Genomic DNA, 13,772 nt, shown 5'->3' with positions numbered 1-13,772 from the left:
CCGATGGTGGTGGTTGGCTTGTGTGCCACGCCGACCCCCGCCTTTCCCAGAATGCGCGCTAATGTTTCGCTGGTTCCCGCGATGTAGGGAATCGGCACACGGCGTCGCTGAGGCGGCGCCGCTGGCTCTCTACCCCCATCGCCCTTATTCCTGCGCAGGGCCTTGCGAATGAACGCCTTTGTGTAGCCGTTGTCGCCGAGATCCCGGATTATTTTTCCTTTTTCTTCCTTCTGCCGTCGTGGAGACGAGCAGATTCTTTCGGCCCTTTTCACGAGGCTTCGTACAACGGAGAACTTGTGGCAGGTGGGGTGATTTGAGCTGAAGTGGAGGTAGCGTCCTGTGTGTGTTGGCTTCCTGAAGACAGAGAAAGAGAGGCTCTGACGTTGTCTTCTCACCAACACATCCAGGAACGGGAGGGTTGAATGGATCTCCATTTCCGCTGTGAACTGAATGTGGATCCGCTGTGAACTCCGTGGATCCCCACATTCAGTTCACAGCGGAAATGGAGATCCATTCAACCCTCCCGTTCCTGGATGTGTTGGTGAGAAGACAACGTCAGAGCCTCTCTTTCTCTGTCTTCAGGAAGCCAACACACACAGGACGCTACCTCCACTTCAGCTCAAATCACCCCACCTGCCACAAGTTCTCCGTTGTACGAAGCCTCGTGAAAAGGGCCGAAAGAATCTGCTCGTCTCCACGACGGCAGAAGGAAGAAAAAGGAAAAATAATCCGGGATCTCGGCGACAACGGCTACACAAAGGCGTTCATTCGCAAGGCCCTGCGCAGGAATAAGGGCGATGGGGGTAGAGAGCCAGCGGCGCCGCCTCAGCGACGCCGTGTGCCGATTCCCTACATCGCGGGAACCAGCGAAACATTAGCGCGCATTCTGGGAAAGGCGGGGGTCGGCGTGGCACACAAGCCAACCACCACCATCGGCCGTTTTTTCCCCCTTCCCAAAGACCGCGCGCCTGTGGAGAAAGCGCAGGGCGTCGTGTATAGGATCTCGTGTTCAGACTGCCCCGCCGCGTACGTCGGGGAAACAAAGAACTTCCGCGAAAGGATGCGGCAGCATAAGAACGATCTGCGTCAGCTGAACAGCGAAAGGAGTGCAGTAGCGGAACACTGCGAAAAATGTGACCACCGCATTAGTCCTGACGATGCGGTGATCCTGGAACAGGAAAGCTGTTGGCGCCGGCGGCTTCTCCTCGAGTCGTGGCATATACAGAATACAGCGGAAAACATCAACCGCACCACGGGAACCTTGCCCCCCCTCTATTGTCAAGGCTTGCGGCAACTGTCGGCAAGAAAGCGCATATAAGCGCCGTGCACCTCGGGCCATCCCACCCCTGAAGAAGAAGCCGGTCAGGCTTCGAAACGTCGGGTTTTTTTAAAATAAACCTTCTGGTTGGAGTTTCCCCCCTTTTGCCTTACAAATGCACTTGTGTACTAGCACCATATTTTCATTGCATGTTAAAGAACTCCGGTGGAGCTCCAAAGGAACTCCAGCTAACTGTGCAGTTTCAATAAGTTCAGGGGGAACGTGGCTTATGGAGATATTTTACTGTATTTTATGTCCGAGCCTGATGAAACTAAGTATCCTTGCTTAGCTTTTCACGCTGGTTTCAAATATGCAATCATTTTTCCAGTAGGTCAACTAGTTTGCAAAGCTGTCTCTCTATTGTTTCCGGAGACAGTAAGAAAAATACCGTTCAGCAGAAAGTGAATATTATCAGATAGCCAGATACTATAACAGGCAATAAATGCAATGCTGGAAACAGTCTTTAGATCAAAGCATAACTTGCATAAGAACACAAGAACTCTTGCATAAGCAAGAGTTCATTCTGCAGTTGACCAAAATAAATGTTTGTCCCGTGAGGCCATGCAGAAAAACAAAATCAAATTTTAAAAATATATGTGCAGAAATGAAGAATTCTGCTTTCAGCTTTGTGGAATACACAGTTCGGGCTTTATTATTATTTTTTTATGTATTACAGCTCTAGCTGTCGCGAGATACTATCTTCACTTGAAATAGATTTGAGCGCAAACGGACGAGGCGCAAGAAAACGACTATACGAGCACTCGTGTAGTCGTCTTCTCTTCTTATGTCTCGTCCATTTGCACTCAAATATAGTTCAGAATGAACCAACACACCCAACAAAGCATTTTATTAAGATATCTTCACTTTTATTTTAACTGAGGCAGTAGTGCATGACACATGAACAGACCAGTCTAAATCACATGAAAGGGTGATGCCAGGGTAATTAAATGAGTCCACTTCTTCTAAGGGATTATTGCTGATATGAAAGGGCTATATCGCTCTGACAAGATAAGAAAGTAACTGAAAAACATTTTGGATTCAGTTTATACTTTTTGCTTAAATCTGAACTGCAGATGAAATACTGATCTTACAAGACTTAACTTGGGCTTTACATGTGAAAGAATAACTGTGGATTTCAATAATGTAATAAAAACATTTTTTTTCTTAGATTTTTTGGACAACTCATGTTCCTTCCTAATCCTTGGAATAAACTGTTGCCTCCCGGTCATTTCTATGCCAGGTGCCTGTTCCAGATGCTGCACAGCCTGAGCAGGCCTTCTGGCATGCAAAGGGCTGCCGCCCAGGTCTGGCTGAATCACTCGCTCATGCGAGGCGACCTGGCTCGGCTCTTGGAGCCCTCCATGATGGTGCTTCTGCACCCAGACACTGCTCGCATTTCAGTGCAGCACGTGAGCGTGCGAGCAGGAGCTGCCACCGCAACAGCTGCGGTGACTGCGGATGCCGCCCCGGCCAACACCCACGACGACGCCAATGCGGAGGGCCGCATCTTCGCCATCAGCAGCGTTGGTGGAAATGTCATTTACCACGTGGACAAGACCAAGGCAACCGCTCTTACTGCTGGCAACACTAGCGCCGTCGCACCCTTGAACCCCGAGAGAAAAGTGCTGGCGCTGACCTCCATTGTAGGACCTGAGAAGGGAAATGGTTCAAAGGTTAGAGTCGGCATGTTGTTTTGTTGTCATATGGCGTGGCTTCTGTTGTTTTCACTGTGTAGAGTGCCATTGAATCGTTACACTCATTGTCATTTTTCTATTGCAGGTTGTGACTCGCAGTTCAAACGTAGATGTGGAGTTTCCCCCAGCACTCGAATCTTTGCATCAAATGTCATTGTTCGTCAATCCATTTGGTTCGCTGACCTCACTGGGAAGCGACTACGGTCTGGACTCATACAGCTACGACCCTCCCGACCTCTCTAACGCAACGCGGATTGATGGCGCCTCCCTGCGCAAGAGTTCATTCGACGAGTCGGACGACCCAAGCTCCAAGGAGGACTTTTCGCACACCGTGGTGCGATCGATACTCGACGAGATACTTGACCTCGCCACTTCGTCAGAACTCAAGGAGCCCCTTGAAAGCACTTCCCAGAACTTGTTCGGCGACGACGTGGCTCGACTGGAAGCCACTTCCAACACTCCTTCGGGACAGCTCACCTCTCACCCCCTGCACACCCACCTCCTGTTGTACTGCCAAGTGTTCGATTCGCAAAAGACTCTGTATGCACTCACGGTGTTGAAGACAATTATCGAGTCAAACCCGCGTGTAGCACTGTGCAGTATGGCGACCACGAGTGTGAGTAGCTCGTTGTCGCAGCGTGGCGCACAGCTTCAGACTTTGCTCGCCCGTCACCGCAAATCTGTCTTTGGCAACAACTTCCACGGCGAGCTGGCACCAGAGGCACTTTCGGGCTACCGCAGCAGCATGTTTCTTGAAGTTCTGGTATCGGCCTGCTTATACTTTGTGCGAAGCTACTACCCAAGTCTGCCACAGACACACTTAACCCCGGCCGAGCTCTCGGGAAACCGGGACGTGAGGTTACTCTGTTGCGAGCTGTTGCGTCTGGTTTTCTCCGAGCTCGTTGCAGTTGTGCGGGACAGTGGCCGCAGTTTTGCCATCTACCTCAACGACCTTCTCACTCGATGCAAAGTGCAGAAGGCCCTTCTGCACTGTCTTGTAGCATCTGTGTATGGCTTCCAGAAACCATCCTCGGAGAATGACAATGCCTTGACGGTTGGCATCATTGAGTTCAATGAGAAGATACCCGCTGGGGAGGGTTTGGCAGAGGACTTCCAGGAAACCTTCCAGGTTGGCGCCTTTCGTGTGCTTTATCTGTTTTCTTGTTGAAGTTTGCTGCATCGTTGTTGAGGTAAAGTAAACGTAACTGATTCACAAGTGAACTTTGTTCACTTGATTCAGCAGACCACCAGTTGCTGTGCATAATGGAAGAAATCTTACGGTAAGGGCTAGCACTGGGATGCATGCACATTTGGCCTTTTGCACGCTTATCAGGGCAAAGGAACTGTGTACAACAAACCCTCGTTAATTCGATATCTGATATCTTGCCTGTGCAACTGTTGCACCATTAGACCAGCATAACTACTGACTACTTTATCTTACAACTACTGTGCCTTTTACAGGTTTACTTGCTACAGCTGATTGCAGCACTTATTGTACTTGAGGAGAGAGTCACTTCCCATATAGGAGAGGACGGCCATCCTGGTCACAAGCCTGTCGCTGAGAAGGCAGCACCCAAGATGCGTTTTCAGCCACAGATGTCCACTCTGCGATACCAACACAGTGAGCTTTCTGTGCTAATTGACACTAAGCTCTGAAGCCAAGTTTTTGGTACAACTTGGGAAGCCTGGCTACAGCTAAAGATGTTTAAAAAATCTGAAGCCACTTTTGTAACAGATGACATGCATGTGTGTGTAAGAAGCTGATGGAAAATTAGGGCCAGCTGAAATTCAACCATCAATTCCAGCATGTGATGTCGGTCTAACATCGACATGTACACTTTGTTGCTTTGTTAGGGTACACGCTTTTGACTGCTGGATACATGGCGGTATGAAATGACTACCTTATAGTAGGCCCAATTCAACTAAATTTTACTTCGCCTAAATTTATAATAAACGAATTTTTGCCAAGGATGGAAGGCTGGTAACGGTATACACTCAAGCCTCAATATAACGAACACGGATATAACGAATTATCGGTTATAACGAAGTAAGTTAAGAATAGCCTTGTAGCAGATACAGTGTTACAAATAAACGTTTATAACGAATTTTCGGATATAACGAAGTTATTTTCGTGGCAGATGTGACTTTGTTATAATGAGGTTTGAGTGTAGTAGTTTTGTAGTTAACGGCCTCCAGAAATCACCTAAGCAGATGATGCTTGCACCAGATGGTTACCGCCATGACGTTTGTTCAAGCATAACAGCTCGAAGATGTCTTAGCATCCCACTTGTATGAGAGCTTGCGCTGGAAAGGTTGTGCACATTCTGTTTTAATCACTTGCATTGTGTAGCTTCCAGCGAGCAGTAACAACAGTGTTCTTTTCCCTTTTTTTTCTTTTTTTTTCTTTTGCCATCAAAAACGAGCTTTCCGTAATGCTTCTGCACATATTTCAAGCAAATGGAGGCTCCTCTGTAATTTTATATTTGGCCACTTGAAGCTAGGCCCTTACGCAGTCTACACTTTTGTTGCAATATGCCTTTAAGCGCTTATTGGTCAGAAGTTCTTTGTTCGCATTTGATTTGTCCACGATATTGTCTGTTTCCCATGCAGATGTGCCCATCCCTTGCCAGGCTATGTTTGGCACAGCCCTGCTGACTGCACTGAGGCAGCAGCACAAGGCTCACTTGCACGCCCACTGGATGAGCCTGGTGATGTGTGCGCTGCCCTTTGCGGGCAAGTCTCTCACCCAGCTGGTGCTCTCGGTGGCCAGCCAGGTGTGCTCCAACCTGGAAGTGGCCGTGGCTGCACCAAGCGCACCCAATAGGTCAGGCAACAGTTGCATTATGCACTCTGAAATTGTTGTGAAGCCACCCTATGGAGGGTGCATCACCAATAGCTAGACATTGCCCTTACTAATGCTGGTTTGTCCTTTATGAAAGGGATAATTGACAACCGTCCATTTGTAGCATGAAGCCACAAGGAAATCCATCTGTGTGGATTTCATTGTGGCTGTATGCTAAAAACAGGCGATTGTCATTTGCCCTCCGCCACGTTGCGGGATTCCACAGCATTCATTTGCAATATTCTGTGCCCATGTGTTTCGAGTTGTCGACTAATTTGCCCTTGCACTGCCAGTTGCCTGCCTACTGGTTAGCTCAAATGGTAGAGCAACCGCCCTGGCAAGGTGTTTGTCCTGGGTTGAATACCTGAACCAAACCAGTTCTTCTTGAACTAGAAGTTTTCCTTTCTGAGAAATCTGTATGGATTTTCTTGTGGCTTCGTGCTACAAATGGGTGGTTGTCAATTATCCCATTCATAACCTTTCGACCACCTTACGGGATTTCGCAGAACTCATTTGCAGTTTGTCCTTTGTTATAGTAACTGACAGTGCCACTTGTAAAGCTTGCGTTTGCTGTGACACTGTAAAGCACATTCTCGGTGCAGAGTCTTACTTTGACGTTTGCGACTCTCTTCATGCTTGCTCTAGTTGATTAGACTCTGTAGACTTCTTCTAGATGTGTGTCATATTATAGTTCATGTGAAAGTTGGCCTTGTTTACCTGGGTTACAAAGAAATGCTGCTTTCAAGTGATTCATTCAGTGGGGAGTAATGTGTTAATTTCATCTCCGAAATTATAATTTCTCACAGAATGGCTGATCTGTTCTTGTTTCGCGCTTAGAGCCACACATTTGATAAACCACTCCTGAAACTTTTGGCAATTTCTATAACAGATTCAAGGTCTGCAATAAGAGACAAATTTTTACTGAAAGTTTTTTACTCATTGCCAAGTGTAAGCATTTCTGCGTTCATACGAGTTTTGATGGGTAGGTTTGGATATCGGAGTTCCACTTAAGCAGCAAGGTCAAAAGCTGGGCAGTTTGGTACGTAATTAAAGGTGAATAACAAGTTAGAACACAGTGTCAGGTGTGAGACAGCTGCGCATATTGCGCATTTTTGATACGATTCCGGTTTTCTGCGCCAAGCTGCTCCAAAAGCATAAAAATTGCAAAAATTGTGCCGAACTGCGCCGAAACGGCCCCACAATCAAGAATTTTCAAGCCCGCGTCACGTTCAGTGTGGGAAAACGTAACTTTAGAAGCAGCGCCAGGGATACGTTCGCAGAACACGTTAACGCGCCCAAGCGTGTCCTTCTACGCGCCTTTGTAATAGAAGCTTCCATAGTGCTGTGATCATCGCCTCTGAGCGGTTGTAAATATGTGTAGTGTCCGAGCGGTAACGACGTAGTGTCCGAGGGGTAAGGTTTCTCGGCGCTCGCGACGCATTTTTGAAGGCGGTCCCTCACGAGGTGGCAGCGAACCGTGGCGTAGCGCGCTTTTGTTATCACCTATTAAAAGCGTGCGGTACACTTGACGCTACGCCACCCGCGCAGATAGCTGAAGGCGCTTTATTTTAGGCAGTTTTCAAATAGCGTACGCTAAGTTAGTGTTAGCGTTTGCGGCCCGCTATTTCCGTCACTTAACGGGAGCCCGCAAGCGGTTAGCGTACGACGCATGCGCAGTTGTGCGAAAAGCCAACGCAAAACTTTGCGTACGCTATTCGAAACCTGAGGGTTCGCCCTTCAGGGAGGGCAAATATTAATCGCAGCGCCCCTCGTTCCGATTAAGTCAAAGTATGGGCGGTATCGACTTTGCCCCCCCCCCCTCGTGCGCACGCCTATGGGGGTGGTCATACTGGCGCGTTCGTCGGTGGCCATACCGCTTTTGTTCTTTCCTGATGTTACGCGCGAAGGCGTCGCCGCAATCGCGTTCTAGTCGGAATCATTCATTGACCATTCAAAGACGTACTGCTATGTGACTATACAATTCTTGTGCAATCAGTTTTTATTGCGATAGCAATTATATGGACATTCTCGAGGTGTTCTTGCCGTCGCCGTCATGTCCTTCCAGTATGAAGTCCAAATTGATAAGATCCCCCCGGGAATTGTATGTTCTACAGCGGGTAAAAGCACGCGACCAGAGGCGACGTACGCGGCCGAAGCAAACGAGCCGACCCATTGCCGTCGCTCGGAGGCTGCATGCGATAACATCACCCCGCTCGGAAGGCCTGCCGTCGAAGCAGACGGGAAACGCCCCGCCCGTTTTTAACAAGCCTTAAAAGACACGGAGACGCGAGGGGTGGGGGGAGTGTCGCGCGAGGAGCAACTTTGAACTTTGCGCGGTCGCGATCACTGGCGCGCGCGCGCTATCTCGAAAGCCATCACAGCGGGGCGGGCGGCTCGTACACGCTTCTACGTGCTGCGCTCTCAAAGCGAAGTGACTATGCGGAGAACATGGCTCCCTGGAGCGGCCGTATTTTCTTACACCATCGTTTTATAGTTACGCGAGATCGGATACAAAACAGTTAGCTGCCAGCCTTACTTCGTGTAACACTACAATTTGTTGCTATCGCATTCATTGCTTTGCCCTTGCGGTGAAACTGTGACTTTTTCTTATTATTTGAGAAGTGTGATGTTTCTTTTTTTTTCTTATTTTCAAATGTAAAGTGAACCTACTTGGAAAAACTTTTTTTTATCTATTTCATATGTTGTTACCAGGGTTATTTAAATTGCGTGGTTTGTAAAAAGGTAGTGTAGTTCATACCTGGCAATAATCTGTTAAAAAAATCTTTCTTCAAAGGCTGTTTGAATGTTATGTGTATTCTAAGCCGATTAAAATATGTGCTTGTTCCTCCAAGTTACTACAAATTTGTTTTTTGAAGCTCCAAAAACGACATAATAAGTGCCGCTAACTGCTCCCAAACAAGGTTCTCCTGCTCCTAAATTGAAATTTCGCTGCTCCCAAAACTGCTCCCAAATCGATTTCAGCCGTCTCACCCCTGCAGTGTGCAGAGAAATAGAAGATGACAGGACAAAGCTATTTCTAATTCTTCAGAAAATTTTTTGTGCAGTACCCTGGAACTGGAGGGCATGTCTACCTACCCGCCCGACTACCTCACTTTGCTCGTGGAAGGACTGACACTGCTGTGCCATTATTGCCTGCTAGACAGTGCCGCACCTGCGGCTGTGACTCCCGTGACCCAACAGCCACCTCCTGCTCCGCAGGCACTTGCTACCAGTGCCAATGTGTCGCAGATCATCTACAACCTTATCCATGTGTTCTCCAACACTGACCCACACAAGGTAACACACGCATTCTACTCACCCTCTAGCTACGGGGTGTCATTGTTGCGGTTATTCCGTGTGCAATTTATCACAGCTGTTGTACTTCGAAGGGTTCAAGTGTTTTTACAGGAAAATGTCACATCTCCGTCTCGCCTTCCTAAATGACGTTGTTTTTTTATTTATTTTTTATTTGTCGATACTGCAGGCCAATATGCTGGCCCATGCAGGAGGGGCAATACAATGACAAGGTATTCACAAAAGACTGACAATGCATAAAGAATAACAAACTGTACATAAAAAAGATACAAACCTATACTATAAGCTTAAAAAAAACAAAAAAAAACGCCTAATACTATAAGCCATCAAAGAACGAAATGCTTGCTTTGTACAAAATTTACACAGGTGAAAAACTACGCGAAAAAACTCTTCAGACAATAGCAAGGCACTGTACACAGCATGCGATTCATGACGGAATTGCAAGAACACGCCTAATACTATGGCCATCAAAGAACGAAATGCTTGCTTTGTACAAAGTTTACACAGGTGAAAAACTACGCGAACAAACTCTTCAGACAATAGCAAGGCACTGTACACAGCATGCGATTCATGACGGAATTGCAAGAACAGTTTGAAACACTGCTCAAATTTATACTCAATTTTGAGAAAAATGCTTTTCTAATTCTTTTGTAAAGTTCCTTGATTGTATGACGTGAATAGGTAGAGAATTCCATTCTGTTATGGTACGCGGGAAAAAACTGTTCATGTGAGACTTGGTTTTGGCAAATAATGGGGTAAGAGAAAAGTTGTGTCTGTGTCTAGTCAACCGTGTTTTAAGGGGTACTAAAAAACGAGGCAACTGAAGGCCAGTTTCCCCTTTTATGATGTTGTGTAGAAACTGAAGGCGACTAAGTTTACGGCGATGTTCCAGTGAACTTATTTTATTGGTAAGCATTAGCAGTGACGGGGAATGTTCTCTTTTATATTTTCCGAAAATAAATCTAACAGCTTTCCTTTGCACACGCTCCAAATTCATAATGTCTTTTTTGGTGTGTGGGTCCCATACAACCGCCGCATATTCAAGTTTTGAACGCACAATTGTGTTATACGCTAAAAGTTTTGCATTCACCGGGGCTTTTCTAAGTTTTCTTTTCAGAAACCACAATTTGCGCAAGGCTGCAGAGCATGTAAGAGATATATGATCTGACCAAGTAAACCTGTTATTAAATGTTACGCCTAAGTATTTGTACTGGTCAACTTCCGTTATTATCGTGTCGTTAAGAACTGAAAGCTGGTAAAAAGCCTGATAGGAAGAAGTAGCAAGGGATGGCTAGCCAGCAATGGATGTGCTCCTAGCAGTATGCCATGCATGTGCACAGAATAGAAGCTTCACCTTCATTTTCTGATCAAATTAACAAAGAAATAAATAATTTTAACCCTTTCAGGTGCGACTTATAAAGAACTGTCTGTAAATGCGTCAATCTGCACATTCCTAGGCACTCTTTTACTTAAAAAATAATGTCATATGTTGATCTGTGCATTTTTCAGTACATAATTAATCTAAATGAAAATAAATATCTATTTATTCTGGAGTCATTCATGTTCTGTTTTTGTATAAATGGAATTAAATGTCAGGTTAGAAATATAGTATTTTCTCGAGTGTAACGCGACCGCAATTGTAACGCGAAGGGTGACTTTTCATCGCGTCCAGGAAAAAAAAAATAGTTATTTCGGTATTCGATTGTAACGCGATGGTCGACTTCAGGTAGCAAAAATGTCGAAAAAAACATTCATTCCGATCAAACAAAAATTGTATTTTTGAGGTGGCTTGCAGAAAGCGGCACATCGAACGACTCATCGAACATGGCAGTGCCTTAGTGATCATATGCAGCAGTACACTGCAAAACTACGTTTAGTGAAGACACATTTATTATGTAGGAGGTTCATTTCACCCAAAGCACAATGTATCTGGCTCTTTCTTAGCCACTAGTCGATACAGTCGGCAAAAACAAGTTTTGTACACAACGTGTACAAAGCGTTTTAAAAAGCTTAAAGAATATTCTGTCAGCCCTTAAGTGAATCACTTTCCCATTTTAGTGTACCCCCCCTTTCTCCCTCTCCGTTATTTTATAATTTTTCACATACTAGCGCTGCTAGTGCAAACTCTTGCTTCTTCATCCACAATGAAGCTTTTTCTTCAGTGGTGCAGTATTGCAGTGAAACTCGTGGTGTTGAAGAGTCATTTTAGCCTTCCTACATGTACATGTCTTGTGGTCCCTGTGGCCCTTTAGGACTTGCATGCTCGCGAGAGTGGAGGCAGCCTGGACCCCATCCTTTCAACGCGCCGCACTCTTCTGAGCAACCTTCCTCGCCTGCTGGCTGCCCTTGTGTCCGTCTGGGAGGCTGTTTCCCGAGAAGAGAAGGACCCATTTCAGCAGAGCCCCAAGCTGGCACAGTTGTGGGTCATGGGTGCACCCAAGGTGAACTCAATAAGCACATTCTTAGAAGCCTCCGCAGACAGCTGTGATTAAAAGTACTATATAACAAATGTTTGCGATGTAACAGAAGACCTTTTTCATTACTGTTTGCTGCTTTCTTTGAAATGAAGGCATTTTTTCCCCTTGATTTAACTAATTTAGATATGTGTCACAATTTCGATATGACGAACTTTTCGTGAAAAAAGATGGCAAGTTTAGCAGTTTAGATGGCAAATATCATGGCTCACCAACTAGCCCATCAGTACATATTAAGTTTGAAAATTTGGACACATCTTGTTTCTTTAAGAGAATTTTAAAAAATGCCTACATGTGCAAGAGCCAAGAGCTAAATCTTGTCAATTTTAAAAGCTGGTTCTTTGTTGATAGCTGTGAGAGAGCTTTCTCACTTCCTTCATTGCTCACTGACAGGTTGTGAAGCAGCACATCTTGAGCTTCTTGAGTCCCATCTCCATGACCTACGGCTCCAACTTCATGGCAGCCGTTGCCGTTGTGTGGTACGAGCGAAGAAAGAAGAACGCATCTGTTCAACGCAAGGTATTCCATTCACGGGCTTTCTTCATTCTTTAGGCACCCTCTCCTTCATAGCAGTCACCATGCAGAAGCATCACTCCCTGCAAGATAACTGTTTGAAAGTTTGACATTATCCAAGTTTGCTTGGTTTCCTTGCAAGCCACTCCCTGGTGCTGCACAACTGGTATTTGCCCAGTGATGAGATCATCCTTGCGCACAAAGTATGTGGGACTTTGTCCCACATGTGACGAGGTCTCAGGACTTCGTGATCGAGAGGCGTTCTCTCATCGCGGAGTCTGAGGGGAAGCAGTGTCAGCTGAGCCATGATGTGCCACGTAATTGAAGGTTTCGTGCCTAAGAGCTTGGCGATTTGTTAGTTTATAGGCGATCTGCTGCAGATGTTAAATAAATTGGATGTTACGAGAGAAAAATCTAGAAAACTGAGAAAACTTGTAGGAGAGGACTTCTGGCGAAATGTATGTATACTGAAGAGCCGCATGTGTTGTTAATTAAAACAAATCTAGCAGTGTAGTTGTTCAGCTACGTTTTACATTAACAGGCATTAAGCAGAGCACTTATTAGGTTGTCTTGCATATCCTTTGAATCTGTTATGTTGTGTACACTGAAATAGCTCAGCTACAAGTGCATTAGGCTAAAGATTTTATAGCGTATACAATTGACTTCTGTTAATGTGCCTTCAGAACACATCGAAAATTGACATTTAGCAACACATTGTTTTGCAAACATTCGTACGTGTAGACACACATGACAGTCACATTAGGTGACATTAGATTAGTAGGTAACCTATAACACTAAGATGCAGTGCACTGCTTTTCTTCTACGTTATACCAAATCATCACTTGTGTTGTACTGGCGTTACTAAGGGCTTGGTTAATAAGTGCCAGGCTTGCCTACATAGTGCCTATTTTAAGTAGTATTTTTGCTGTGTGCTTGTGTTGTGGCAGGTGATCCCCCAGTGGAGTCCTGACCAGCTTCTGCTGGTGGAACTGGTGTCAGCCATCAAGGTTCTCCCCATGGACAGTGTGGTCCAGGTTGTACGGCAGGTCATTCGCCAGCCACCTCCAACCAACCATGACCGTAAGGTATGTGTGGCTGCATTGTTCTTCAACTCATAAACTAAACCCTTGCACAACTTCTGGGAAACCTCTCTTCTTCACTTGTGCCCTCACTGTCTGCTTGGAGCGCTCGTTTATTCTGTTCTTCATGCCATGTTCTTGATTTTCAGCACTGCTTGTGCTGTAATACCACCTCTCCCAATTTGCAGTTTTGTAATAACACAAAGGCTTGTGTTCTTTGTCGGGCAGACATACTGAAAGTAGCAGTGGTTCGGAACATTTCGGAAAGTGGGAATCAGTGAACTGCAATTGAAGGAAGCAAACATTGCTTACATCATTTAAAAATAAAGGAAGGAGAAATTGGTTTTTGAAGAATGAATTGGAAGGTAGCAGCATATGAGGTAAGAACAGTTGACTCAAGCTACATGCCATCGGAACATGCCTCGAAGAGTTGCAGGGGCTGTCCAAGTGTTTACAAGGTAGCCCTGATATTGGGCACAACTCGATGCATAATCATCAAAAGTCGTCTTTGTCATCTCGCGACTGAACCTCTAGGCA

General features: G+C 45.7%; 1 protein-coding gene across 4 annotated transcripts in view; it reads left to right on the top strand.

The window, feature by feature from the left end:
• Nucleotides 1-13,772, top strand: part of LOC119396713 (protein dopey-1) — a 94,817-nt gene that overhangs the window by 51,872 nt on the left and 29,173 nt on the right. For all 4 annotated transcript variants that reach the window (XM_049417191.1, XM_049417192.1, XM_049417193.1 and 1 more), the window contains 8 exons: nt 2,559-2,991; nt 3,098-4,141; nt 4,474-4,633; nt 5,623-5,836; nt 8,920-9,151; nt 11,422-11,610; nt 12,037-12,162; nt 13,104-13,241. In XM_049417191.1, the coding sequence (XP_049273148.1) occupies nt 2,559-2,991; nt 3,098-4,141; nt 4,474-4,633; nt 5,623-5,836; nt 8,920-9,151; nt 11,422-11,610; nt 12,037-12,162; nt 13,104-13,241 (2,536 nt within the window). The remainder of the gene's footprint in view (nt 1-2,558; nt 2,992-3,097; nt 4,142-4,473; nt 4,634-5,622; nt 5,837-8,919; nt 9,152-11,421; nt 11,611-12,036; nt 12,163-13,103; nt 13,242-13,772) is intronic.

This window comes from Rhipicephalus sanguineus, chromosome 6 (genome assembly GCF_013339695.2).
Source record: "Rhipicephalus sanguineus isolate Rsan-2018 chromosome 6, BIME_Rsan_1.4, whole genome shotgun sequence".
NCBI lineage: Eukaryota > Metazoa > Arthropoda > Arachnida > Ixodida > Ixodidae > Rhipicephalus > Rhipicephalus sanguineus.
Note: the sequence above shows the minus strand (reverse complement) of the source record. Positions and strands in the feature narration are given on the sequence as shown.